Source organism: Phalacrocorax carbo, chromosome 19, assembly GCF_963921805.1.
Source record: "Phalacrocorax carbo chromosome 19, bPhaCar2.1, whole genome shotgun sequence".
Lineage (NCBI taxonomy): Eukaryota > Metazoa > Chordata > Aves > Suliformes > Phalacrocoracidae > Phalacrocorax > Phalacrocorax carbo.
The window spans coordinates 1,286,775-1,314,649 of record NC_087531.1 but is presented as its reverse complement, the minus strand read 5'-3'; the positions used below and the strand labels follow the sequence as shown (position 1 = coordinate 1,314,649).

The 27,875-nt window shown below is 45.2% G+C and overlaps 1 protein-coding gene across 4 annotated transcripts; it reads right to left on the bottom strand.

Annotated features, from left to right (window-relative positions):
• Window positions 1-219: 219 nt before the first annotated feature.
• DAZAP1 (DAZ associated protein 1) lies at window positions 220-27,109 on the bottom strand. 4 transcript variants are annotated; one of them, XM_064469642.1, is made up of 13 exons: window positions 26,899-27,109; window positions 20,560-20,600; window positions 19,938-20,104; window positions 19,559-19,624; window positions 18,833-18,943; window positions 16,406-16,454; window positions 11,736-11,818; window positions 8,219-8,372; window positions 6,689-6,718; window positions 6,120-6,260; window positions 5,036-5,218; window positions 2,994-3,082; window positions 677-805 (listed from the first exon to the last, which is right to left on the bottom strand). In XM_064469642.1, the coding sequence occupies exons 1-12, from the start codon at window positions 26,928-26,930 to the stop codon at window positions 3,003-3,005; spliced, it is 1,137 nt and encodes a 378-aa protein (XP_064325712.1). In that variant the 5' UTR covers window positions 26,931-27,109; the 3' UTR covers window positions 677-805; window positions 2,994-3,002. The 4 variants fall into 4 exon arrangements, with proteins under 4 accessions (XP_064325711.1, XP_064325710.1, XP_064325713.1 ...); XM_064469641.1 differs by lacking the exon at window positions 2,994-3,082 and having other exon boundaries at window positions 220-805; window positions 18,833-18,940; window positions 26,899-27,105; XM_064469640.1 differs by lacking the exon at window positions 2,994-3,082 and having other exon boundaries at window positions 220-805; window positions 26,899-27,103.
• Window positions 27,110-27,875: the final 766 nt, after the last annotated feature.

Here is a 27,875-nt window from a genome sequence, read left to right as displayed (position 1 = left end):
CGTCAACAAGTCTGCACCTGCCTTGTTACCGGCTCTACACCGGCAGGTAACAAAAGCAAAATACACTCAGTAGATTTCTTTTAACTCCCAGAGTTTCTGAACCATCCGCCCCACCGCTAACGTCAGGAGTAAGGGGGTTGCCGCTTACCCTCACTTCCAACAGTGCTAACGGAAACCCTGTTTTAAATTAAAAAATAAGCCAGCATACATAGTAGAAAATTTCTCTTAAAAATTTCACAATCTGTAAATGTATATATTTTTTTCTTTTAAACATAAAAGTTTACAATATACGGTAAAACAAAGGCTCAGGAAAAAAATAATTTCAAAAAAAAGAAACCTGAAGTTTTGAATTAAAGCTGAAGACATTTTTAAAACCCTGTAGTTTGAACCAGTGACATTTTCTTTATTTGTGCTGATGGGTTAGAGAAAGGAAAATATTTAAAAACTGCAGTCCAAACACCCACAGCTTTGCCTTCAGAAGCCATCTTCCCCCACCCCCCAAAAAAAAAATGTTGTTAGGTTTTTCTTCCATCAAGTATGTGATTGTCACAAGTTCAGAAGTCTGGGATTCCTGGGTTCAGCTGGTACCAGGCATCCCTGTGTGGACAGAATTCCCTGATTGCCAGCCCACGCTAGCGCCTGTAGGGGTGAAATCCTTGCACGTTATGGTTCTGTCCTCGTCCAAAACCACTTCCTCCTGCAGGTGGGCCACTGGATGGTTGCACCGAGGGGCCTCCGTAGGGAGGGGGTTGCTGGCTGGGATCAGAGAAACCTTGTCCAAAACCACTCAAGTCTTGTCCATACCCTGGGGAGAAGGGGAAAGAGGCAGCAGAGTCAGCTTCCAGTAGCATCCGCGCACACAACAGAGGCGCCAATTCAAAACCTGACGCCGCTCCCTCCCCCCTCGCGCGCAGGAACGAACACCTCGCTCTAAGACGCTAAGATAAGCAGCTGCTTTCAGCTCTGGCAATTACCTCCCTTCTCCTACAAAGAAACAGGCAAAAAGCAGGAGTGAATAGGTATGCAGGAACGGTAGTTTTCCCCCTCTGAGGTAAGCCCACCCTGGCTGAGGGTTAAACTATCCTATTACGGCTGTTCAGAAGCTTGAAGTGGCTTGCAGGTTTGCTGTCAGCTCATCCCAAATCGTTTGTTGTGTTGGGTGGTTATTGGCTAAAAGCTCGTACTGGCAGGTTCAGCAGAGATGAAGATGGAGCAAGGAAGTTCTTCCTGAAATCTCACAGCTATTAACCTGCAGCACCTCCGACCGACTGCGCGGAGTTATTCGATACTGGCTTTCTAGAGTCAGCCTCGCCACCTTCCCTGGACAGTCAAAAACCTCCTTCGCTGAAAAGACACGCTGGAGAAGGCAATCTTAAATTCCCTTTCAAAAAAAAAAAACAACCAGAGTGCTGCTGCCTGAATATGCATTTTAATTAACTGAATTGGCCTCCCTTTCAAGGAACAGTCAATTCAAAAAATGTAAATTGAAACATGGCGGGGCAAAGCAGACTCCAGAAGGTCGCGGCTACTGCGCCCATTATATACTTTATAATGGAACCCCCGGTCCAAAGCTGCTCTTAGGAAGAACTAACGTCCCTCCCCGAAAGCTCACTGCACGGGCGGGCTGAAGTAAATTTGTTGCGAGTTCATAAAACAAAGCCCCGTTTCAAAACGTGACACCCCGCTGCTACCGCAGACGGCGGCGAACACGTCTAACCCGGCTAAAGAGAAGCAGCAGCCAGTAATCGACTAGAGAGCCCTTCTCCCACGGCCCCTACACCGCCGACAGCAGCCGAGGTCGGTTAGTTTTAAGCCTGAAGGGGTGCTGTGTCTCAGCTACAGTTTACGCTAGCGCATGCTGCAGGTTAACATTTAGCTTGCTCTTCCTCAACCTGAGGAACGAAGCGCTTCTCCTCTCCTGCCACCCTGTCCTCCTGCTCACCCAGCGAGGCTGCGGCCGCCGCTCTGCAGCGTGGCCCCTGCCACAGGCCAGATTCAGAACAGGTTTAGAGGAAGCAGGATTTGGGGACAGGGAGAAAGGGCGAAGACGAAAGACTTGCTGGAATTCTTGCTGCCGATATGAAAGCCAACCAGATGTAAATTAAGAACACTGAGAAACTGAGAGATTCAATAAAAGTTCCTGTAATTAAATACGACTCTTAATCATAGTAGTGGCATCAGCGCAAGCCTCTGCTATGAAAGATGGTATTAGGAATCCTAATTACTAAGTACATTTCTGCAATTCTGCTTCTCTCTATGCGGGCTTAAAGCAGGTTTAACTCTCTTAATCCAAAATCACGTCTCTTAGCATGTCTGCAGTATTTCAATTTCAAGCTCTGCCTGTCTCTCAGGACTTGCTACCATTAATGAGCCTTAAAACACACTATCACAGGCTTCTATTAGCTCAAAATGCTAATCCAGTCATTTTTTTTCAGACAGAGATAAGCAGGCAACCAAAAATACAATTTAATTGTTTGCCAAGGGGTGAGGCTCAGAGTGTGGGGGGTGGGAGTCACATTATTCTCGCTGTACACTGCAGTGTTACAGCGCTGAGTGGTGGAAACCACAGTTCTCGATTTGTTTATCACAACGGAAACCTACAGCGTAAACCTGAACAGCCAGACATTTACGTACACATTGTCTCCCCCTGCTTTCTTAACTCCTGCTGCAGCTCTCGGCTCGCACCAGCACCTCTGCTCTAAGGCAGCCGTGCCGACCGTTACGGTTTTACTGTCTTGCTTAAGAACCCGAGCTCCGTTCGATTACGCAGGATAAAGCCTCGCCAGCGCAGCAGCTTGGGAAGTGAACGGCGGCGTCATTCGTACTCCAGCCAGCCGATGAACAGAGAGCTGTACCACCCGTACTCACGAAAGTAAACATTCGAGCCGCATTGTTCCCCCCCACCCTCTCAAAAGAGACCCTGCAAGAAACCCAAGTTAATTTCCCAACCGCAGATATATCAAGAGCATTGGTTGTAAATAGGCACCACCTACCTAGGCTTCTCACTGCTCAGCCTGACCATAAGAGTGTAAACAAAGTATTGGCGCGTAGCCTGAAGGGTCTTGAGAATAGGTACCCAGCCCTAGTAAGAAATGAGGAGACCAGGGTGACGAACCCCAAGAGAGCCCTGTACAGAGATAATTTTTCAGGGTGAGGAAGACACACCCACGTTAGTGTTTCATTTACTAGCGTTCACATTCATCCCAGCTGTAAACATAGCAGCATTTCAGATGCTGTCAAGCCAGGACAAATCTTAAAATGCCACAATGATTAGATAACTCAGTGCTTCTTTAAAGCCCACAAGCTTTATGCATTTATGTAAATACATGCAGATCAGCTAGACTGCCTATTGTACAGCAACGCTACTGACTAATGTACGATCACATAAAGTGCTGAAGCTCTTTAAAAGTTTAAAAGATTTCACACACAGTTTTATGAACAGGTGGATGATTCTGTGGTACTGAAGCACATTAATCACCTCCATCCCCGTTAGCACTTGTAACAGCTTTCAGGCTAGAAAAGCCCTCCTGAGGTGAAAGACTAACTGCAGTTGTGGTTTAAACAACTAACCTCCTTAGCGTTCTTCGGTCAAAATGCAGCCCTACACGCCTCTTCCTCCCTAGCACTCTTAAGAGACTAAGAACACCTGAAATATTTCACTGGCAAAGAGGCTTCCTAGAACAGGCAAGAGGCAAGGGGTACCATACACACCAAATACTGGAATCCCCCCCTGCCCAGTTTTTCGCAATGCTGGAAAACAGATTCTTCCTCAACTTCAACACATCCCAAATATTGGCTCCTCACTGAATATAAGTGACTGTGCACAGATATATGCTTCATTTAGTAGGGTCCACCGCCCTCCAAAACGAGTCTGCAAAGAGACGAGTTCTGGCAAGACGAGAAAAACTTCCTCTTGAATCACAAGGGCAAAGCTATCTATGAAAGCCACCATGTTTATAACAAACAAATTGAAAAACATTTCAAATTCCTCAACACGAGAACATATGCCTGCTTTACAAACACAACTGCAAGGCTAGTCTTCCTTCAGAGTCTAATTGACATTGTCAGAACCTCAAATAGTATCTATTTCAATACCTTCCTGAAGTTTGTTTCGTAACAGTTTCTGCAGGCACTTTAACTGAGGCAGGCAGGCACTAACACATGGAGAACTTGTTCAAGAGGGGAACAGTCCTAAATCCAGGGGGCCTAACGCACAGAAAAAGTTCACTCCAGGAATAAAAAATGAGCAATTATAATCCCTTCAAAAACAAACAAACAAAAAAAAAAGAGTATGCCACAAAGAGCTCCTTGGAGAACACTGCTCAGAAGCGCGGCTGAGCAAAAGGGCAAGAGGAGAACTCCCTCCCGGCTTCCACAGGGAGGAGCAGAAATTTTACTCAGGGGCACAAGCACCTGTCTAACAACTGGGGGGTTTTTTGGTATGTACTGGCTGCCTGGCTTAAAACTCGTTACATCAATGTCTTCTACCGGCTCTCTGAAGCCGTTATCTATACAGCACAACTGAGAATTACACACTTCTGACAGAAGTACAACTTGCGACAGACAGGAAAGGAATGGGAAGAAGGGAGAAGGCACACAGCTTGGATTCTTATACCAGTACTGCTTGCCTCCCAATGCTACTCTCGCTCTCTGAGTCTATTCTCCATCCTGATCAAAGTCAGTTACACAAAGAAGTTGACTACAAGCTCCGTGAAGCTCTTGGAGAAAAAAGTTTTAACTACGGATTCAGGGAGAGTACAAATCAGTAACTTACCCTAGTAGCGCACAAGTCCCTGAAGACTATTTCACAGCATACAAGCAACGTTTTAGAGTTGATTAAGAAAATACCCTCTGGCTAGAATACTGCATGATTTAAGGATCACTTGAGGGCTGATGGCTGGTATTCCCATCCTGGAGAGAAGTGCCTTCAGCATTAGCAAACTCTTTCGGAACACTGACTTTCTACCCAAGTATAAAAGAAAAGCAGGAAGGGGAGAAACATCAAGTTGAGTTTATTTTATATGCAGTTACTTACCAAACTGGCTATAAGGGAATTCTGGCTGAGCAGTTGGGGGTTTGCTCATGTCCTGAGTTGCCTGAGATGGTGGTGGTGGTGGTGGAAAAGCTAGTGGTGCTGCCCCTGGAGTGGCAGGTGGAGGGGGGACTCCAGGTGGGGCAAACTGGTCAGGTGGAGGAGGTGGAGCACCATAACCAAAACCTGAAACACGAGGGAAGTACAATACATGTGAAAAGGCACGGGTAAACGCCACCCTGACTTCTTGCTTGGCTTTACAGCAAGACACAATTTTTTTTTAAATACTTGTAAGTCTATTGAAACCAAAGTGTTTGTAACCTACAGCTGCCCATACAGTCATTCACTCCTATGCTCTGGCAACCACTGTGGCTAAAGTCCCCAACAAGGTACCTCCTAACATGAAAAAATCTCACGCCAAAGGGAGGCTGCAGCCACATCAGCAACCAGAAAAAAGCGATAAGAGTAGAACGAGGGACCAAACTCTGCGCGCTCACATGCACACGTGAGACATGAGGAGGAAGCCATATTATCCAAGATTTTAGGAGGGAAAAAAATATCCCCCAAAAAACAGTTTTCTTGCAGAACAAGCAACTCTAGATAACTGGGTGCTATTTTTCACCTTCTTTTTAAATTTAGGTTTGTGACTAGACTTTTCAAAAGGTGGCCTGAGAGGGTAGGTGCTAAAATCCTATTTATATTTCCAACGCCAGTTGCGACCTTAATTCCTTAAGCTTCTCCGAAAAATCCCAGCCTGTGTCGAGCCCAGGTCACCATGCAGTAATCCCTAACTTTTCTCTCAGATGTTGTAACAGGGGTACACAATAAATCTAAATTTGTTTAGCAACACAGATTTAAACTGGAGAACATAACAAATCATTACCGCACCCAAGAAAAAAAAAAGTAACCCAACTCACTGACAAAAATACATACATAGATAATTATGGCTCAGAATATACAATCTAGGCAAAATATTTAAGGTTATGTAAAACATGGTGGGGGGGGATCCAAATCCAGAGAAAGCTGAGCAAAAGCTGAAAACTGGATTTGGTGACAAACTGTCCTCAAACTCCCGTAGGTTACTTACTAAATGGTGGAGGGGTGCCATAGCCCTGTGGAAATCCTTGGGGAGGTGGGAATCCTCCAGGAGGTGTAGAGACTATGTATGAGGTAAATGGTGGTGGCGGCGGCGGAGCTCCTCTTCCTGGAGGAGGTGGTCCATATCCACCTAGAAAATTAAGAGAAACCAAGAACTAAAGCAGCTTAATAATGAAAAGTTGCTGCTTAAGTCTGCATCCTCTAGATGGGGTAAAGCTGCTTGATAGATTTCTGACAGTCTCAGCCTTCTATGAATTCTTTCTTTGGGAAATATTTGTCCTTCAAGTATCCCTGCTGTAAATAATTGCAGTTCAGAATGTAATTCCTCGATAACAAATTAGCGTGGTTGGCAACAGCAGGATGTATGCCAGCTCCCATTACTGATTTGTTAAGAATACACTGTCTTCTCCTTTGCTCTTCCAGGACAAATTCAATCAAGCTTTTAAATGTAGGTTAAATACTACAGAAATCCACAAATCACTGTGAATTCTTAAAGAACCTGCACCCTCGCTCAGGAGAATTTTTCTTTTTAAAATTGGTCCCATATAACGTACTTACCAATTGCCTGTCCAGCTGGCACCCACATCCCTAAAACAGAACAAAAAAGCGACTTATACATGACTTGAAGCTCTATATTATGAAACAGGAATGATTTAAAAGAAAGTTGATCTTGCTCTGGGCTCTGGAAAAGGCTGGGTATCCTCCCAGCATCCCTACAGATCTATTTTTGTGGTCCGAGAAATAGCCTTGGACTATCTCTGAATATGCAGTTCTGAAGAGACTCTGAATCGTTCAGCAAATAACACGCAGAAGAGACAGCAGTCCCCAAACCCAAACCAGACGGAGTGTTCAAGATCTGCCAGCATACCAAGTGCAAGAAACTATATAGCATGAAGAACAAAAATACCAAGAATCACAGCAGACTACACACCCAGTGCATTGTTAATGTACTACCAGGTCTACCCTAGTCATTTCTGAAGGTTTTGGACCATAAAAACGTCATCCTCTGCATTTGTTGCAGCACTAAGATTGAAAGATAAATGCATTTATGTTTTACATTAATCTTTCCAGTAGACCAGATATAATTTTCCCTACAAATAACCACACTGAAAATAATCCAGTTTCTCAATTTGCGCAGTTGCAGATTAGCACATCTGTGCAGAATGTCAAAGCCTCAGCTGCAGCTTTCAAGTTAATAAGCACCATGGGGAAACAAGCAATCCCTCCGCTGAGGTATCATCTATTGTAGCAATAGATGAAGCAGTGACACTCCCTTTGGCCCCCCAGGTGGAAATTTCTCATATATCAGAGCAAGCAAGTTCTGTTCTGTCAAACGCAACTCAATTATACCACCGTATTTCTCCGTAAGTTATCAAAACTGTCTTCGGATGAACTCAGCATATTTATCCTGTCTTCAAAATCTTGTGGGGGTTATAGCCATCAAACCCAAAACACTTGGCTGCTCCTTTCAGCCCTGAAGGGTTCAAGCTAAATCAAGAAAATTATATGCAGTAAGTGCTCCCCTGCACCACTGCCAGGCCCATAGCTGCTTGTTATTTTTCCAGGCTACATTAAGCAATAAAACCCAAAGACAAGACCATCTGTTTTTCTCTCATCCCTTTCAAATTGTACTTATAACTTCCTCTGAAACTGCCTCATCCTTGAAAACCCATATTTCAACACAATTTTTCATTAGGGTCTCACGCAGGCCACAATCCCACAGCTGGAGTCACAACTTGAGCCATCGAGCCTTCTCAACACCTTCTCCGCAGTACCGAAAACCGTGCCGATGCCAGGTGGGGGGAGGCGGAACCGAACAGACAAGGAGAAGTCCCAGGCTGCCCGGGACACATGCTAGACTCGGCACAACCCACTGACTTCTGCTCTGTGCAAAGCGTTTTGGGAAAAGAAGCGAAGGAACGATCTCAGCAGACTTGGGGAGGACTGACACGTGGAAGTTTAGTTCTGCTACCAATAATCCAGCACGGCCACGGCACCGACAAACCTGGGGAACCCTCGTTGGCCAGTTGGACCAAATCACCAGTAACTGCAAAGGCGACAGCGACTGCGAGACGGCTAAAGCAGTACCTTGAGGGCCATATCCTTGTTGCCAGGTCGGAGGGGGCTGCCCTGCCCAGCCGTTGGCAGCGCTCGGCATGATCCTGCTTCCCCACTGGCTGGCACCGGGTGGCCCTGGAGTTTGGCTTTTGCTATCACGAGGCTCTGCGCGTTTCACCTCCACCTAAACAAACAGAGTCACCATTTAGGAGAGATGGTGCAGGTCAATATACCCCCCTTCCCTTCACACACACCCTTAATTACACTTAAGACTACACTTAGCATCTTATGACTTATGTCTAAATACTTAATTATTAAACTTAAGGCCAGTAATTTAAAATGTTTCTCAGGTACAACATATACGATGGTAAGACGTTACAAGTCCTACTATTGAGGTATTTCAAGTAAAACACATCCTACAAATCACTTATGTTTCATCGTAGTACAGTATTCATTGGCTTTAATCTTAAAACAGCAGTACCCTCTTACGACGGCTCTTCACTTAAAAAAAAAGCATAATCTTTTAAATCGCTGATATACGAATTTAGCGTTTAAGGCAGGAGTTACAAAAATGGCGTTTCCAGTAAAAAAAGACCTTGGGGGAGTAAAGAGCACGCTCTGAAAAAGGGTACTAATGCTTTAACCGTTCAAACATGTTTGGGGTTCATTTGAAAGTTACAGTTTAAACCCACCCCATCTAACTACAATTTCAGCTCTGCTCATACCTGAGAAACACACATTTGTTTGTTTGGTTTTTTGTTTGTTTGTTTTTAAACTTAGATTTTATTTAAATGTCTAATGGAAGATAAAGACTTACCTTCCCCAGGCTAACGCTTAAAGAATCTCAATTAACTCAAACAATGTCAGAGGGAATGGATGTGATAAGAGAATCTTACATTACATCTAACAAAAAAGTAAACAAACATGCAAGTAATAAAAATGGACAGTTGAGTCAATAAGAAGCAAATCTTCATACTGTGTTAAGTCAGTGACAAAAGCCCTCCTGTTTTTAAAATTAGTAAGCCACAGTGCTTAACTTATTTTATTCAAAGATAAAATGTCCTAGTGTTCCAAGCCATCGAATAAGTGCATTTGACCTACTTAAAATAAGCTGCACATTCAATATAAACCTCTCTCTCTCAAAAAAAATATCCAGTTTCTGATTTAATGAAACACTCTCAGCACTCATGCATGCTGAATTAAAGTCTTTTTTTTTATTATTTTATGATTAATTTTAATGGGTGCCAGAGTACAAAGAAAATAAATCTCAATCATCAATGGGCCTGAGTAGTATGGAAAATAAAAGTATTCAGAATTCTTCCTGCCATGTCTTAAAAACCATTCATGTCAGAGAACAAACAGGAAACAGGCACAAGGCAAGGACAAAGCCCCCCGCCCCCACCCCACTGCAGATGCCCCAAGGACATTAGACATGACAGTAACCAAATCTCTGTCAGCTGAAGGCCCTCCCAGAGAGGAGCCGAGGGAATTTTTCAAAGGACTCAAATTAATGAGTCTTAACACATTTGCCTTGAGGGAATTCAGTTCTTGCTTACAAAAGCAGAGTCCTTCTTGCAATTTTAATTTTTTTTCCTTTCAACAACATATGGATTCATTTCAGCAATACCTTTTTAATTACCAAAAAGAAAGAGATACCATTTTTAAAGCAGGCATTATTAGTCAGTGAAGAGAGCGGAGTATCTGGAGCTCTGTGTGGAAGAATTCCATTAATTTTTCAGTGCACATTTGGAAGCGGTGAACTGCCAAACCGAGGACTGAAAAAATCCCCGTGCAATATTCTTAGCACCGAGGTTAAAATTCTACACCTGCCTAAAGCCCTGTTTCCACCAAGAAATGAGGCACCTCCGCTGCTCCTGGCTGAAAACACACTGCATGCCTCTGCTTTCCATGTCATTGAAAGGAGAAAAAAAAAGGCAAAAATAAATTATTTCGTTTTGGTACTGAGGCTGTTGGGGAAACGACGGAGAACTCTGAATTAGCACTGAGGTATTCTGAAAACCGGCAGCCGAGGAGGCGACGTTTGGAAGGCTCACCCAGGGTTCTCCATGCTCTCCCAGAACCATTACAGCAGATGTACTATCCTTTGTTCCTACTCGTATCGAGCTCGCCGCTTTGTGACGTGACCTCTCGTTTAAGTGGCTCACGCAAGTTTAAGGCGATTCCGAGGGAAGACCGGAGGATGTACACAGGATATAGCTAATTCATACACATACCGATGTACATGTACTGCTGTCAGCGCATCTGCTCACAAACGGGAGCGCTCAGCTGCTCGCAAGAGGGAAACACTAGCCGTCAAGAACACACGCTAGTGTTCTTGAGTACACAGGCACACTTCTTCACTTGCTTCGCTCCCGTTATTAGGGAATCAGCCCACCCCTCAACCCCAAAACAAGGTCACAGGAATAAAAAGCATTATACACTGCATAATTAACCAGAATCCCACTGATATGCAAAAATATATCCCCTCCTAGCTAAATAAATGCTTATGAAACATCAGCACATAGAGACTTTAAAAGACAATGCAAAATTGTACAATGCAATAATTTAAGGCAAGTGACAGTGTTCTTGTGTTTCCTTGAAACCTGGTCACTCTAAGGTTAGCAGTTTTAATGCTTAGTTTAAAAATTGTGGATATACTGTAATGCTGCAAGGATTTTAAATTTACCAGAATTTCCTGTGATTAAATTTTTCTTTAAGAAGTTATTTTCTCTGTATAAAACCTGGGTGTCCTGCAACAATCTACTTTGCTTTTAGTTGGTTTTTTTTTTTCCACAGGTACAAACATGTTCCTTGCCGAGTAACACCAAAGCAAGCCTAAAAAATTCCTCCCTTTATCAAACACCCATTTGCTGACAACACAGTATGAAGATGAAACAACCAGAGGTCACTTAACTGCATTGTGGTTAAATACTATATAGAGTACGTGGGTTTGTATCAAAGTTTCACAGTAAGTGACCCAATTTTTTAAAAAACCAATCCTTCACGATGTTTTTTTTTTCTTTTTCCTCTTAAGCTTAAGATTATATAAAGCAGATTGTCTCACACCACCTCAAAATTTGAGTATCAAATACACATCTGAAGGAGTGGTATCTTAAACCAAGCCTTGAACAACTCAGATTTTACTGGGATTCCGATTTTCAAACAGCTGGAAACAACTAACCTCTATCTTTGCACCTAAGCAGTGCTCCACACAAAGGCAGTCCTCAGGTCGGCGTAAGGTAAGCTACGCTCAGCCAGAGCAGCCCCCCAGGTCTGTCAGCACAAGGCCTTACCCAAAACAAGAGAGCCCACAGCCTAAGTTCTCAGGCTTTCAAGATCTGCCTCCTCTACGGGCTAAGCCACAAGCTAACCTCACCCCTTTTAAGCAAACTCAGAAGACTTTCCCCACCTTCATGGATAAAGCCTCGAATTTGGACACGCACGCTCTCCCGCCTAACTGAATCGATGGTTTTTATTCACCAGTGAAATTGCTAGTTGCCCAAGACTTGGTTCTTTCTTAAGGTAAAATAAAACTACAACTACACACTTTTTTGCCCATGATGTCGTGAAAATGCATGTTGACAGCCTGGTCCACTGATTGTTCGTCCTCGAAAGTAATAAATCCAAAACCTAGCCAACGACGAAGAGTGAATCAAGGTAGCAGGGTGTTGTGACACAAAACAGGATGATGAACAGTATTAGGGGCGGACCAAGGGTTCAAGCAGGGGTTTCAGATAACCGAGACTTGTGTTAAATTTTCAAAAAAGGTCAATCTGAGAAAATTGCGATGGATACTTCCTGTCATTAGGCAACCAACGCCTCATCTTGGCTTCACACATGCAACTTACAAACTGAGCTTGTTAACTATCTTTGGATTTTATTCCTAACCCACCTGCCAGGAAATGGAAAATAGTGCTAATATAGTCATAAGTATAACTGTGCCACATGATTAAAAACAAAATACTTGTGGGACAGCAGATGAAAGTCGAGCAACTTTGCTGCTCCTGTCTTTTGATTCAGACTAGGTTCCCAAGGAAAACCTATCATGTCCCTGTTCCCCAAAGCTGCAAAGCAACTTCCTCCCACCCCCTGCCCCGCTCGTCCAATTAGGGAATATTTTCTGTGGAAAATAAAAAAAGTTGTCTTTGAAATGTAGCTGTTAAAGCATGAAAAATTTTACCACTCCATGGATGAATGAGAAGCTTCAGAAACTAACAACCTAGGATCAGAGGTTCTCAAGTTTTCCACACCTTAGAAAAAAGCACGTACGAGGCATCGCTCCTTCCAAACGCGGCAACCCGTCAACTACGGAAGCGTTGCTCGCACGGAGTGCGATACTTGCCGTCACATCCCTTCATCTATTTTATTTCTTCTATTTCCTGCTGCTTTTCTCTTGAAAATCTACCCACCACTTTTCAGTCCCTCTTTTTGCCCAAGACACCGCTAACTGCTCCAGATCCCCAAGGGCAGCTCGGCCCCTTGTATCTGACCACAGCCCTCGATGGCGGCAGCTCGGCTGAATCCAGCAGCTTTTAAGGGTTGCAGGGGAGCGGCTGACGCCTGCAGAAGACGCTGGAAACGAGGCAGAGCCCCGGGACTAAACCGCTTTTCGAGGTCACACTTTGAGAACCACTGCACTTAGGTTGTAGCTGCTGATACTGCCGAGAGAGTGGCAAAATAGTGGTTAATTTCACAGAACACGGAGGCTGGTTCATGCCATCAACCACTCATTGCTGGTGTAACAACCAAATCCCAGGAAAGGTAAGAACACATGCAGTACATAAATTGTGCCATTCTTTAGATTAGCTAAGGGTAGAGCAATAAAAATTAGAAAGAAAAACGAGGTGCGGCATCAAAAGCATATGGAACATGGATGCATTTCTGCTTTTCTGAAACCCAAGATTTCCCCCTTGGTTTGCATTTTGCTTTGCAGCTAGTGCTGACAGCAGCCATATATTGCTCTAAAGCGTTAAACAGAAATACAGTATCTATAACAGTTAGTGTCTCTCTAAGCTTATCCAACTGGGTTGGGTAAGCCCAAAGAGGCCTATTGTAGAGAAAGTTTATATATAAAAAAATACACAAAGATACAGGCCAAAATAGATTCCAGCAGGTCAAATTCTGCTGTCAGCAACAAGAGCAAAAGACATCACTAAAATAAACTTAAAATAAAAAGGAAAAAACTTAGCATTTCCCACACACAAGAGACTGGCAGTATAAACGAAGTTTTGTTGACCTGTGATGAAAGCAGCCTCAAAACTGAGAGCAGCATTTCATCACAATATATTTGTCTGAGGTTAACTAGAAATCTAAGTACTAGAGCCAAAAGAAAAGTATTTGTATTTAAATCACACATTTAGTATTACAGCCTTTATCTAAAAAGACACGGGAAAGAAAAACGATGGGTACCATCTATGTATGAAGGCCGCTCGTTTAACTCGATTCCAAGAAGACTGAAGGAGGGGAACAGATTGTGGAGTGGGGATGGGGTTTGGAGCGGGAGAAGGAAGGAGAATAAGAGGTCATTGAGGAAGCCAGCAAAGAAAAAAGAAAAAAAAAAAAGATTTAAGAGGGTCAAACACCACAAGATAAGGAACAGTGGAGAAATCAGAGTACAACACACAGCAAAATACCAATAACGTGAGATTTTAAATACAGTAAAAGTGATGAAGTCTATCATCCAGTAGGTTGATTTTTTTGAAGGACAGGACTTCACTGAAGACTAGAGAGAAACTAATTGCATTTAGCAGGAATCCAAGCGGACTACCGAACAGAGCAATGACGCTGCTTTGCAGCCAAGGGGAAGAGGAGAACAAACACAGCAAGGACCTGTAAATTACTTCACAGTTGTTGGTATAGCCAAGAATAGAAAGCATGAGAAGCAGAGACTGCAACAAAGCCACTGTTTCTTTTAAGATCTAACGAGGCTGGCTGCGCTTATACTTGGGATTCTGAAAAGAATTTTGATGAAAGCACTGCTTGCAGGAGAGCTAACAGAAGCAGGCAGGGACTGCGAGTAAGCAAAGACGACCGGGATGCTTGAAGACACACAGCTGGCTCCTCAAGGGCATCGCTGCAGCTCTCACTACCTGAGCACCTGGTTCCCAGCGTTCTTGCGACAAGCTGAAGGTAAGTGAAATGAACGCTACAGGGATTAGTAACAGGGATAGTTCTTCCCCTCCTCCTACCAGCAAATGAGTCAGATGGCATGCAGTAAGGGACGTGTTCAAAACCCAAGGATGGTAGAAAGTTAATGGAAGAAGGCAAAGTTCAGAACGGTACAAGTAGAAGATGGCGGTGCATAGGCCTTTTAAATTTCATAAATAGCCATTTAGAGAGAATTAACCCCTTCTCAGCCAAAACCAGTGCAGTATCATGTTAAAAGGACAAGCGTAGAGACCGAGCAGCACTCTCTGCAACCGAACGCGGACCGGAAAGAGAAGGCAAGAGAGAATGTTCTGGATGCATGACCAGGAGCACCGAACACAGGCTCTGAGGAGTTTTTCCTAGCACACCCCCAGGGACTAAACAAGGCCATTTTTGGAGATGACTGTTAGTTACCAAGCTGCACCAAAGAATGTAACAGAACAAAAATGAAAGCCAGAGCAACAGGATTCAAGAATGCTCTAGGAAGTCAGATGAATTAAGGGAGAAAGAATTCTGCAGAACATCTGCACACTGGATGGGGACAGATAGGTTTTCAAACCCGTGTGCATCTGTCACTTCTGCTTTAAGCTACCACCTAGGAAGTGGACCCAAAGCCCTCTATTTTTTAATTTATTTTTTTTTTTTTTTTAGTATAGCTTTAAGCAGAGAAGCCATTAATTGAGACCAGGATTAATCCAGACCAGGCATGATGCTTTAGTACCTTTTGCTCAGAGGCTGCAAGGCTGGGATTAAATGTTACACAGATATAGATGATACAATAATTACTGTAATATTTCAGAACTTCAGCCACAAATTACATTCAGATGCCCATATCTTTGTCTCCACTGCCTCCTCTATTTAAAATCAAATGCTCTAGAGCATTTAAATAGATGAATTCATGTTCTGCTTAAATAAAAGGTATCCGTTGAAAGAAGATTAAGATAGCTAAAGGAGGAAAACAAAAAAAAACAAATATATTGAAACTTCGTTTACACTCCAATAAAAGACAAAGCCCGTCCCTCCTCTGACTGTGGAACTGGCCTGTACCTCTGTGATAAATTATCACCTAGAGAGAAGAAATCTAAAGAGATATCGTTAATCACAGTAAAACAATTCACAGAGAGAAAAGAAAAAAAAAGAGAACTTACTTAACATTACCATACTTTACTATGAAACACTTAAATATGTCACTAAGGATGTATGTCTAAATTAAAAATAAAACTAAGACTTAACAGCTTAATAAATATGAAGTGAAGAATATATTTCTTAATAATGAGTCAGAAGAGAAATGAAAGTTCAGATGGCAAACTATTCTCTAGCATGTAGAACATGCTACAAGGTGGTCAGTGCAACTAAGCTTCACGTATTTAAAATATTGCCTCTTAATTGTCAAACAGATGACAGATGCAATGGAAGGTGGATGACATGAAACTTGCTTCATATTTTGACCAAAGGTTACCAACTTGATTAAATAGTCTAGTGAAACTTCCGCTTTGGGTTTTGTTTTGTTTTTTTCTTTAAAAAAGCGGTCTAGCATACAGGGATTATACGTCCCAATCAAAATATATATATTTCAGAATTATTTTGTCGTTTAAGGAGTTTCTTTAATTTTAAGTGAAGCCATTTAACCAAAACAAAAAGCATATAATGGATGGATTCTGTTCTAATCTCACGTTCAGAAGGGCTCTGAACAAGAGTATCCCCCCCATGCAACTAGAGACAGCAACATACCTTTCATGTGGAACAGGAGGGAAGTCTGCTCATTTCCCCCCCCGCCAATAGTACCTTAAGCCACAGGAGCGGCTTGAGAATCAAATTTCATTCAACTAAAAAAACTAGCAAAAAAACCATAAATGAACATGAAACATCTGACTTCAAATGCACAGATACCAACTAGGGCTGTGGGTGAAGAGTCTAAACTTGCAGTGATATTTGCCCAGTGAATTATTCTTTTTCCTGAGGCAACACAGAAAGAAAACAGTCTACCTTTTCTGATGGTGTGAAATAGTTTGCCATCTGACTATAGGAGAGTATGAAGAAATTTCAAGGACAAACTAGATCAGCCTTTACCTCGGGGCCTCTGTTTCTCTGCGTCATAGATCATTACAACTTCAGTGACCTGGAAGAGAGAAGGGAAATTCTACTAACTGTGCTACCAGGGGAGCGCTATAAACAGTTACTACAGGCTGGTTTCCCGCACTCTCTCCACAAAGCACAATTAAATGCTCGATGTAGCCATTGATACCAGGCTGCTCTAGCACAGCGCCGACAAATTGGGAATATTGCTCTTGATGGGAGTTTAGGAAAAGCTGGAATTCATCTGTTCTGAAAAGCTGTTACATTGTGGCTTTTTAAGGTCTCATCACACTTAAGGTTTTAATCTAGCATTAAGGTCGCTACACTGTTTATACCCACACTATAGCCTATAAAAAACCCCAAAGGCTTCTGTTTTTCAACAAACTGCTCATCAGTGTAGCTTCTTAAAAGATTACTTTTTCCATTTATAAACATTTTCACTCTCAACATGAAAAGCAGCTTTAACTCCAAGCACATTTAAAAATTTGCACGGCTTCTCTGAATTACTTGAATATCGGTGCGGCACAGAGTACCGGTTATAAATCGGTGTTTAAATAGCATTACACAAAACCCCCTAAGTTACAGATGATCAGTATCGGTGCGATTTTAACTTAAAATAACACCCAAAAATGGAAAATGCAAGCTGTTCAAGGGCTTCAGGATTTTTTTCAGAATAAGCACCACTGTGAGCTACAATTCAAACAGAACCCGAGGTGTAACAATTATGTCAAAGGCAGTATCAAAAAAGCTGAAAGGAACTGCCTTGAAATTTCTCAGATGCAGAAAAGCTGTCACATAATGTGTGTGACCTCACGGAATCACATCTTCGCCTTCAAGTCCATCTTAGGACTTTTTTTTTTAAACTAGCATCCCGTGAATTAGCTTAAAATCTGACACAAATTTGCCTTCTACGTACAGCCAGGAAGCATACTTCTCAAGTTATTACACTATATTCACTTGCTTGAATATACCCTACTGGATGCTAACTGCTGATGCTCACCCCCATTCGGGGATTATGCCACGTGCCAGATTCTTGCCCCACTGCCCTGTTTGGGTCCCCAACTTCACCCTGGCCGTATTTACCGAGCACTTACCATGCGCAGGCACCAGTGCCTGCTTTTGGCTCCTCACTCTGGGGCCAAACACATACGTAGGAGCCTCTGCTTCTCCAAAGATAACTCATTAAGAACGCTACACAGACCCCCCAGTTTCTACACTGTTGTTGAAGTGCTACTACTTACTTTTCAAGGCACTTGCACTTAATGGCTGCTGCCCTCTATATTTGGCGGAACATAACCCTGTATCTCCCAAGCCATCCAGAGGTCAGAACTGGAAAGCCAGAAGTCTGTGAGGAAGAGCCTTTAGAAATTATGCTCCACAGCTGTGGAACATGCTCCCCCCTTTTTATTAAAAGTTTACTGCAGCCTTTCAAACTAAAGAAACAGTTGTTAGCCATTGCCTTTTATTTTTTTTTATCTTAATCAAATTTTAAATACAGTACTGTTGATAAACTTAGCCACTTAAGAATCAACAGATCCTTTGCTGCCACCAAGGAGAGATCTTCAAGAAAGGTGATTAGAAAAAAAAGTATCACTCAAAGATGGCAAGTTCACATCTGCTGGCACAATCTTGAATTTAACTTGGGCAATCTAAGTTTCTCAAACTTATTCACAGCTGAATTTAGTAGTTTAGTTCAATAGTTTACCATCTTAAAGGGGCAACAGATAAATGGGAATTAAAACTAACAAGAAAAAAACGCCAAAAATCAGAAGACACAGACATTTCAGTCCAAGGTTACAAACGGAATTAAAACGAGGTGCATATTTTCATAGTACTTTGTGTTTTGAGTAGTAGTTTGTCTCTAGAACAGAGGTTCAAGGGACAACAGAGCTCAGCTGATTCCAGACAATGATTTAAAAGCAGCTACTGTTACCAAAACAATGGCAGAGACTGCAAAATTTAACCTATCTGTACACGTAGCCCCAGACGAGGATCTTGGGCACAAGCTCACTGAAGTACTCGCTGTTCCCTGCCCCTCCCCCAAAAAATTAACAAAAATTTTTTAATTGCTGAGCTGGAAGTTATTAACTGAAAAGAGAAAAAATTATTCTTAAGCCAACTCAACTCAGGAGTTTATGCAAGAAGGGAACAGAATAATGCATGACGTAGATTTAAACAAGAGGAGACAGAAGCAGTGAAGTAAGTTACTTATCAGAGCAATAGATTTTGACAAACAGCAAGATACATTTCAAGATGATGAACGTTTACTACAGTTTATCACAAAATGCTTCAATATGTCCCTACAGCAGTTTGTCTAAATTAACCCAAAATTTGACAGCTTGACGAAATCTGAGAAAAGGCAGTGGGGAGGGAAAGCATCTTGCAACCGACTGATAACTGCCATCAGGCTGAATGACTCACCACTCCGAATTTCTTGAAGTATTCCCTGAGCTCTGTCTCGCCACAGTTATGAGGAATCCCACCAACAAAAATTTTATTTGATTTATTGTTATCGCTCCTGGATCCTTTCTGCTAAATCAAGGAGGAAAAAATTCAGTCAGAAGGACAATAAAGTTGGCTACTTCTATCATCTTACACTTCAACATGAGCAATGGTGTCTTGCAGGCGGAGGGGGAGCCATCTCCAGCTCAAAGTCTCCCAGTCATGACTGCGAAGCAACTTCACATTCAGCTCAAAGTTTAGCGTTCGCAGCTGTAACCCAGCCTCTGCTCTTCAGAAGACCAGAAAACTAGGGACTGTGTTCTGAGGCCATTTACTCATTTCAGAACAAAATCATATTAACCTGCAGGGTGTGACGTAGCCTGGAAAAGAACATCGGTCCTGCGAGTGCGCTTTCAGACACTTGGTTCGAGACGCGAAGAACTCGACTAAAAGCATCGCCAAGAGCTTAAGAAAATACCACGCCCACAAACCGAGTTTGATGAGACACAACGCTGTATTGTACTTGGAGTCCTACCACGGAAATCTAAGCAGAAGACGTTTTTCAGAAATAAAATTTACAGTCAAGGCCTGCATGCTGACTCCCGATTTTAAAACATGGCTATAATTCAAGTGGATCCAATAAACTGCTAGAAGGTAAGCTAAACCTTGGAAAACAGGCAGGATACACCAAATATTTTTCCTTACCCATCCTTCCTTCGGTCGTGTCCTTTCTGGTTGCATCCCTCTGGGTGTACATGGCTTTGGATCAATCTGGAAGAAGTTTGGTCAGATCTCAGCGTGCAGAATATTGTTCTAAAAGTTACGGTTATGGCAGCTGAACACAGCACCGCTGAAATCCAGCTCCTCAGATCAAAGCTATCGTCAATACATGGCTTCTACAATGTGACACAAATCCTGGAGTTAAAGCTGTCTTACAATAAACATTTAAAACCAACCATCAGGTAACTTTTACACTATCCAGTCTGCAAAGAAGCAGCCAGAATTTAAAACAGATACGTAAAGAAGTCTGGAACAGAAAGTTCTGAAGCAGAAGAAAACCCCCAAAACATGAAAAGCAACTTACATTTCGGCCATCTAACGTATGAGGTCTACTGGCCAGTACTGTTCCCACACAGTTGGGATCTTTAAATTTGACAAATCCAAATCCTCGAGACTGATTTGTTGTTTTGTCTTTCATTATTACACAGTCTACAACTTCCCCATACTGGGAGAAGTAGCTACGAAGAGTTTCTGTTAAAAAAAAAGCATATATTAAACAGAACCAGATATTAACTTTACCAGGCTGTGTTTGCAATCATCAGACAAAAGATAAGCAAACAGCTAAACAAGTTCAAACTCATCTTTAGAAAATTATTAAATTTTACTTCCTCTAAACAAATGGTATGCACTGCTTTTATTTCCACCCACACAAAAGTAGCCTCACAGAAAAGCAACGATAAAAAATCATCGTCATCCACGTTGACAAAAACTTCAACACCAAACACTGACAGAAAATATAAAGCCAAAAGTGATTAACGTATATTTGAACTCTCTCTACAGGAAATCTTTTTCATTAACAGGAGAGAGCAGTAGAATCTCATCCAAATCCTCCTACCGCAGTACTGCCTGTTAAAAAGCTGTGTATCTGTACATTGTTCTGCTGTTCACTAAGGCCTGGCTTAACGTCTGTAGAATACATAGCTTACCTTGCGTTGTACTCCAGTCCAAGCCACCCACAAACAGTTTTCTGCAATTGAAGGATACAGCAGTTTTAGGGTGCTACACAACAGATGCTTCATCTTATTTAACACAGAAGTCAGCTATTCTGAAGAGGCCTGGTGGTACTGAGGCCTCCAAAATACACTACGAAGCCCGTTCTCACTAGAATTCACTATTCTTTGTGACAACTACCTTCTGTTCATGAAGACACATATAAAACTGAAGCATCTGGTTTGGGAGCCACAGGCGTGAACAGAGATTGTCAGCTTATTAGAGGAATGAATTTTATTCTTTTACACAAGGAGAAAGGAAAAAATATCAGAAAAGCCTAAGTTCATCCAAACGTCTTATTTCCAGGCACTCGAGAAGGCAGTGTTATTTTGAGAAATCATTACAATAGCCAAAAGGAAAAAAAACACCAAACCACAACACAGAATATACCACAAAGTACATTTACCTGCTCTTCTGGGGCAGAAAGGGGAACACTTCATAGTTCAGAAAAGTATGTACAAAGCATCACTGGAATTGTTTGAATCACAGAATCCCAGGCTGGACGGGACCTCAGGGATCATCTAGTCCAACCTTTCTGGAAAGAGCCCAGCCTAGACAAGATGGCCCAGCGCCCTGTCCAGACGGCTCTTGAAGGTGTCCAGCGTGGCCGAGCCAACCCCTTCCCTGGGGAGATTATTCCAACGGTGACTGTCCTCACTGTGAAAAATGTCCCCCTCATGTCCAATCGGAATCTCCCCAAGAGCAACTTGTGTCCATCCCCCCTTGTCCTCTCCATGGGACTCCCCATCTTCTTTGTAGCTGCCCCTTAAGTACTGGTACATGGTGATGAGATCCCCTCTGAGCCCCCTTTTCTCAAGGCTGAACAAACCCAGCTCTCCCAGCCTGTCCTCGTATGGCAGCTTCCCAGTCCTCTGATCATGAAAAGTGACCCAAGAAACTCATTACAAAGTCCATCTACCTGGCTAAATGGGGTGTTTGGATTCCTGTCCAGGCCTGGATCATTGGCCCTCAGTTACTTACACAACCTCTCTGAGCAACAGAAGAGAGCAGCTGCAGCGTCCACGCGGTTCCAATTTTCTAAGGATGAAAACAAAGCCCCTACCTTCTGAGATAAAGCAAACTGACAGCAAACCGGACATCCTAGTTTGAGTACCTGAGTCCATTCCATGAACTGCTTTGATCCCAGGTGAAGGATCGAAGAGCTGTGCACAGCCTTGCATTAGGCCTCTGAAACCAAGTTCAAAGAAGAGCTGGGCTCCCCTACTTGCACTTGCTACCTACCGCTGAGTGTTACCAGAAAGATAACTGACAACCGCAGTAGGTTAAAAAGATTGTTCCACAAAAACACACTAGCAACACAGCTGCTGCAGCCCTTCGTAACAGCTGTTTAGCAAAAAGAACACCACACTCTGAAGTTTACACATTTGATGTCACCATCTCCTACATTTAGAGGTATCGTCGTATGGAAAATAATGCCAGCGGCTGAAGTTTAATACCAATTTACAAACAATAGGCAACGCAAGCGCACCTGCCCTGAGATGATGTGGCCAGCTTTCCTGTGCCAGAAGGTCAAAGCCCAACAGGAACCACAGCCAGAAGAAACAGACCAAATGCTGAACTAGATGCAGCAGCTCGATTCAGGCACCACCTGAAGTTTCTGTACTACTTCTCTAGCTGCATGATTGTGTAAAACAGCTGACAGGAGTTTTTCCATCCTCAGATCAAAAAAGCTGAAGTCAGCCCTCAGGCTTTTTGAGGCTGAGACTACCTGTGTTCTTGAAGTACTGTCCTGGCAAAGGAAAGTCCTCAAACTGCTGCTTAAAACAAGCAGAAACCCTTCATCCACTCCTTTTATGTGTTACTCCCTCACTCACCTAGAAAGACCAGTCAGAATCACTTTTGCCTACCATTATCTTCTAGTTAAATGAAAGCAAAAGTAGAACTACCAAGTTCACGGCTAAGATAGAAGGCAAACTTGTGAGGCAAGTACTGAATAACAGAGTAGCACTAATTCAGCAATTACTTGTGAAATCATTTCACAATCTAGTTTAGGGATATCTCCAAATAGATGAGAGTGTCATGGCTAAAACCCAAACTAAACCTCACGCTCAAAACTTAAGTCAAATCTGAAGCAACCCCATCTTCTGAAAAGAGCATCCAAATCTGCACCATTTCATGTCAGAGCACGCCAAAGCACCTGGACGAGTGCACAAAGAGCAGTGAGATGCCTGACTGCCTGCTTTGCAGCTCTTTATCAACTTCAGGGCGTGACAAAACTTCCACACAAAGTTAATCTACTCCCTAATTAAAGGTTAGTTCAAAGCCATCTCAACACTTGGTCCTTTGCAGGAAGAAGTTCTTCCGTTAATAGTTCTACGGGTCTGCACAGAAAAGTGCTGGGATGGTTTATCTTTGGAGGATGCCCTCTATTTCTCTCATCAGTCCTCAAAGAGAGGAGCCATAGCCTGCTTTGTCTTCTCCTCGCCCTCAGACATACCCGAGTATAGCTGCAGCTGAGCTGAGGCTGGGAATTAGCACACCTTCACTTAAACAGAGAAAATTGAGGTTCTAACAACAACAACAAAAAAACCACCCTTAAACTTCCTCTCACCTGCGCTCTTCAGGAGCAGCTAACTGCAGCAAGAACTGGCCCCCCCAGCCAGAGAGCTGCTGTGCGCCAGGAGCATCAGTGAGTGAAAGCCTCACACCTAAAAGACCCTGCGTAGCGGGGCAGCTTGCAGGAGAAACCGGCAGACCCAAAACGGTCTGCTTTGATTCATTTCTCTGTGATACACCGTCACATCATGACCCTTATGCAACAGCCAATAGTAACCAAACCAGCGCCTGACCCTACACGTGAAAACAAGGGGTGACTGAATTCAGCATTACATGGCACATACAGGTCTTGTTCCACTGAGGCAAATTTTATTTCTAAGTCGCTAGTTGAGAGGTGATGTAAGTCTTACGTATAAAAAAAAAAAGTGACCAACTGTTAAAGCCCAGATCAAAGCATCTCCGTAAGCAGGCCAGAAAACAGCCGAACTGGCAACACGCAAAGAAAGTACAGTCTTCAGTGTTGCAGAAGACAGCGGCTGCATCTGCTCCTGCATTATCATAATGCATCTGATAATGGCACAAGCAGGACATTCCACCCATTATCAGCCCTCTCTGAAAGCAGGCCTGTTCTCTGCTTCCATGTTCCAGGATGACGAAGTTTTTCTCAAGGATAGGAAAACTCCCCCACCTCCCTCTGCTGGCAAAGGGCTTGCTCGTGGCATCACTTCAAAGGGCTTATTCAACACCAGCCAGATCTCAGCAACAGGTCGCTTTCTGGTAACAGCCGAACTTCACCCAAGGCGTCACCGCGACCGTCCCTTCGCTACGTCTTCTCTCCGCATACAGGACACACGTGCTAATCTGCGTGCTCCTTCTTGCGCCATTCTTTTTAGGGAAAGTTCTATAAGGAAATAACTTTATTTCCCCCTAGCAAAGACGAAAATAACTGTTCTAATGCCATACTCAGATTAAAGTTTTGACGGCCCGTGATTGTACATTAGCTACGGTTTCTCGACCCACTGTATATTGGGATATTTTTTTTTTTAACTAAATTTGATAGCTTGGTATATAAGATCAATCTAAAAATATCAGCTGCATTCCGACAGAACATGAAGCTGTCTGCAGGGAAGGAGGACTCCCCACAGTTAGTGGTCATTGAAACCTTCCAATTCCAGTATTGTTTGTAGTCCCCCTACATACATTTAAACAAACAAGAAAGCAGGGTTGCCTAAGGTCACCTACAGCAGCTGTATGTAAATACATGGCTTCTATTTATATGCACACTACAGAATGCCAAAAGCCAGGACTACCCTGGCCTCCGACTCCTCCACAGACCGGTTTGAGCACACTGAGCAAATGCAAAGTTAACTAATCCCCGCCTAACGCAGAAATCTAGTCGCAGTATCATACGTGACATAACGCCCGGTGAGCGCTTGTTTCCCCGCGTCCCGCTCACGTCACCAGCCCATGCAGGAGCTCGTACGCAGGCTGCCTCCTGGCCTCCTATACACTTTTTGTTCCAAGAGTTTATGGGCTGGCAGTTATTAAAATTAGGCCACCGGTTTGAGCCTGCTGACACCACTGTCCTCGCCCCTATCTACCTTATATAGTTATATACCCTTGAGGGTCACATACCACCCCCAAAACTGTACACCTCCATAAAGCCACAGACTGCAGCACTACAAGGCTGCTCTAGTCCATCCCCAGCTGAAGCAAAGGCGACTCCCCGGCACGAGCCTGATGAGACACAGAACACAAGCCCATTTCTTCCCGCAGATCTTCCTCTCCGCCACGACGGCGTGCGTCATACACCGGTACGTGAACAACACTGATGGATATGGCACACCTGAAGCGGCAGCGCTCCTCGTTCCAGAGCGGGAAGCAGAACAACGACTCTTCCCAAGTTATAGTACATGTAATAATAAGTTTTAACCAAATTTCACGAACCCACGTGTTCTGCTTCAACTCTTTCCTGACAAAATCTTACTTCCTAATTTATTTTCCACCATAAATACGTCTGTCACTGAAGCAGCTAATCCCGGAATCAGTCAGAAAGCATGCACAGGTACTTATAAAATCACACTCTTTGCCTACGTAAAGTAACCTGGCAGTTTGATTAACATCTATCGTTTCTCTTAGCACAGACTCAACGAGCTTCATCCTGTAGGACAGAGGGGTCTCAAGAGCAGCACTTTCTTTCACCCAAAATAGTCCCAAATATTAATTACAATGAAGAATGCTCATAAGGCCCTACCTACTCCTATCAACACCGCCGCAAGGCCCACGGCCTTCTGAAGTGTTTTCTCTTGACTTAAGAACTCTGCCTAGAAAAGCAGTTAAATTCATAACTTCCCATTAAGACTCACATCTCACATCAGCTTTCAGGACAGCTTCCTCTGCCCAGCTGCAGGTTATTCTACCCCTTCTTTCACCTTTCTGTTTGAGCACTTTCGGGGGAGGAGGAAAAGAAGAAAATTAACACCTCTGATTAAAATCCAATCCTTTCAAATCTGATTACAACTCAGAAGGATCAAAATCTAGGCAGCCTGCAACCGGGAACAAGCTCTGTGGCAGGTGGGCCTGTTCGGGATGAAAGCTGACCACCTTTCCCTGAGTAACTCACAGCTGCGCTCACCTACAGCTCCAAACAGCGGCATGGGGGGTCAGCTCATCGGGCACCAGGCAGCGATTGAGGCCCAGGAGCAAATAAAGATAATTTCAGAGCAAAACCTACACATTTAAACACGCCTCATGCGATACGGGTTGTCTGTAGCAATACGTTCCATTCAAAACACTCGTCCTGCCTCTCGTGTTTTTAAGAGGACACAAAGAACGTGCCCAGTAAATAGGCAGATTGCTACACGCTGCAGGCAGCACGGGAAGAGAACTCTGCTTCGTGTCCACTCTAGTTTCAAATAAAAAAAACCACCAAAGGTGACCGGTTTGGATGTGCATATTCTGTGCCACAACTTGCAGTGAAAGGTAAGCAGCCAATCGCGGGGTTGATTTTGGTTTGTTGGGTTTTTTTTTTTTATTTTCTTTTTACTATTTTCAGTTCTAACGTGCCCAGGCTACAGCCCCGTCATTTAAACGTCGCTAGGCTTCAGAGCGGAGCGCTGCGGTGGGATAACGCTAAGTAATACTAAACCTGCGTCGGGAGGACGAGAGCAACGCCAGGCCGGCGGGCTGAAGCAGCCGCAGACTCTCTGGGAAGCCTTTAAAGCGAAGCAGCGCTGCCCTGAGTGGAAGGGAGCGCGCCCGCGAGCGGGAGGCGCCGGCCCGCCCTGGGGGAGCTGGGGCGGGCAGAGCGCGGCGGGCCAGGGCCGCTCCGCAGCACGGCGAGGGGTCGCTCCCGCCCGCCGCCTTCTGTCCCGCCGCTCCTCCGGTGGGACGCGAGGGTCCCCGCGGCCGCGCCGGGCTCAGGCGGGGAGCGCTGGTGAGTCACGAGTGGGTTTTACACCTCGCTGGGAGCGGGGATGGGGGGGGGGGGGGGGGTGTCACGCACCGACCCCCGCTCGGTCACGGCGGGGCCGGGGCGCGCGGGAAGCGCCGCGGGTGACCTTGGCCGCGCGCACCTGCCGCAGCCCGGCGCGGGCCGGTCACGTGGGGGGGGGGGGGGGAACAACACTCCCGGTCCGCAGGGGCCCAGCATGGCGGCGGCGGCACCGGCCCCCACCCGCTCCGCTTCGCGGCCCCTCGCCTCGGGGCGCAGGGGAACAGGGGCCGCCCCCCCTCCCCTCACCGCCCTCCCCTCTCACCCGATCTCGTCGGCGCCTCCCACGCTGTTCATGGCGGCGGCTCCTCGGCGGTATCCGGGGCCGCGCCCGGCTCTTCCCCCCGGCGGCGGCGGCACCAGCGGTAGGTGGCGGGCTGCGGGCGGGCTCTCCGCGCCGTCCGGCCGTCCCCCGTTTCCCCCCCCCCCCCCCGCGCTCCCCGAAGCTGCGCAACGGCCGCCCCCGGCCCGGCCCGGCCCCCCCCCGCCGCGCGCTCGCGCTCCCTCAGCGCCGCCAACCGCCGCTGCGCGCGCACCTGCCCTCGCTACGGGGTCTCCGGGGCCGCGCCCAGGGAGGGGCGGGGCGGGGCGGCGCGCGGGGGCCGACGGGAAGGGCAGTCCGCCCGGTCCACGTGCGGCGCCGGGGCCTGGGCACGGCGTGGGGGGCGGCCCCGTAGCGCGGCACAGTGTGCAGCACAGCCCCAGTGCACAGCCCCAGTGCAAGGCACCGCGTGGGGCAGAGCCTGGGGCATGGCCCTGTAGCGGGGCACGGCCCTGTGCACGTCCCTGGAGCATGGCACGGCCCTGGTGCAAGGCCCCAGAGCACGGCACAGTGTGCAGCACAGCCCCAGTGCACAGCCCCAGTGCAAGGCACCGCGTGGGGCAGAGCCCGGGGCATGGCCCTGTAGCGGGGCACGGCCCTGTGCACGTCCCTAGAGCATGGCACGGCCCTGGTGCAAGGCCCCAGAGCATGGCACAGTGTGCAGCACAGCCCCGTGCACAGCCCCAGTGCAAGGCACCGCGTGGGGCAGAGCCCGGGGCATGGCCCTGTAGCGGGGCACGGCCCTGGTGCAAGGCCCCAGAGCACGGCACAGTGTGCAGCACAGCCCCAGTGCACAGCCCCAGTGCAAGGCACCGCGTGGGGCAGAGCCCGGGGCATGGCCCTGTAGCGGGGCACGGCCCTGTGCACGTCCCTAGAGCATGGCACGGCCCTGGTGCAAGGCCCCAGAGCACGGCACAGTG

Coding starts and splice junctions, on each gene's coding strand:
- DAZAP1 (XM_064469640.1), bottom strand. CDS start 26,930: ATGAACAGCGTGGGAGGCGCCGACGAGATCGG. Junction 18,944..19,558: donor CACGACCGAAGGAAGGATGG/GTAAGGAAAAAT, acceptor TCCTTGATTTAG/CAGAAAGGATCCAGGAGCGA. Junction 806..5,035: donor ATTCCCTTATAGCCAGTTTG/GTAAGTAACTGC, acceptor CCTTCTCCCCAG/GGTATGGACAAGACTTGAGT.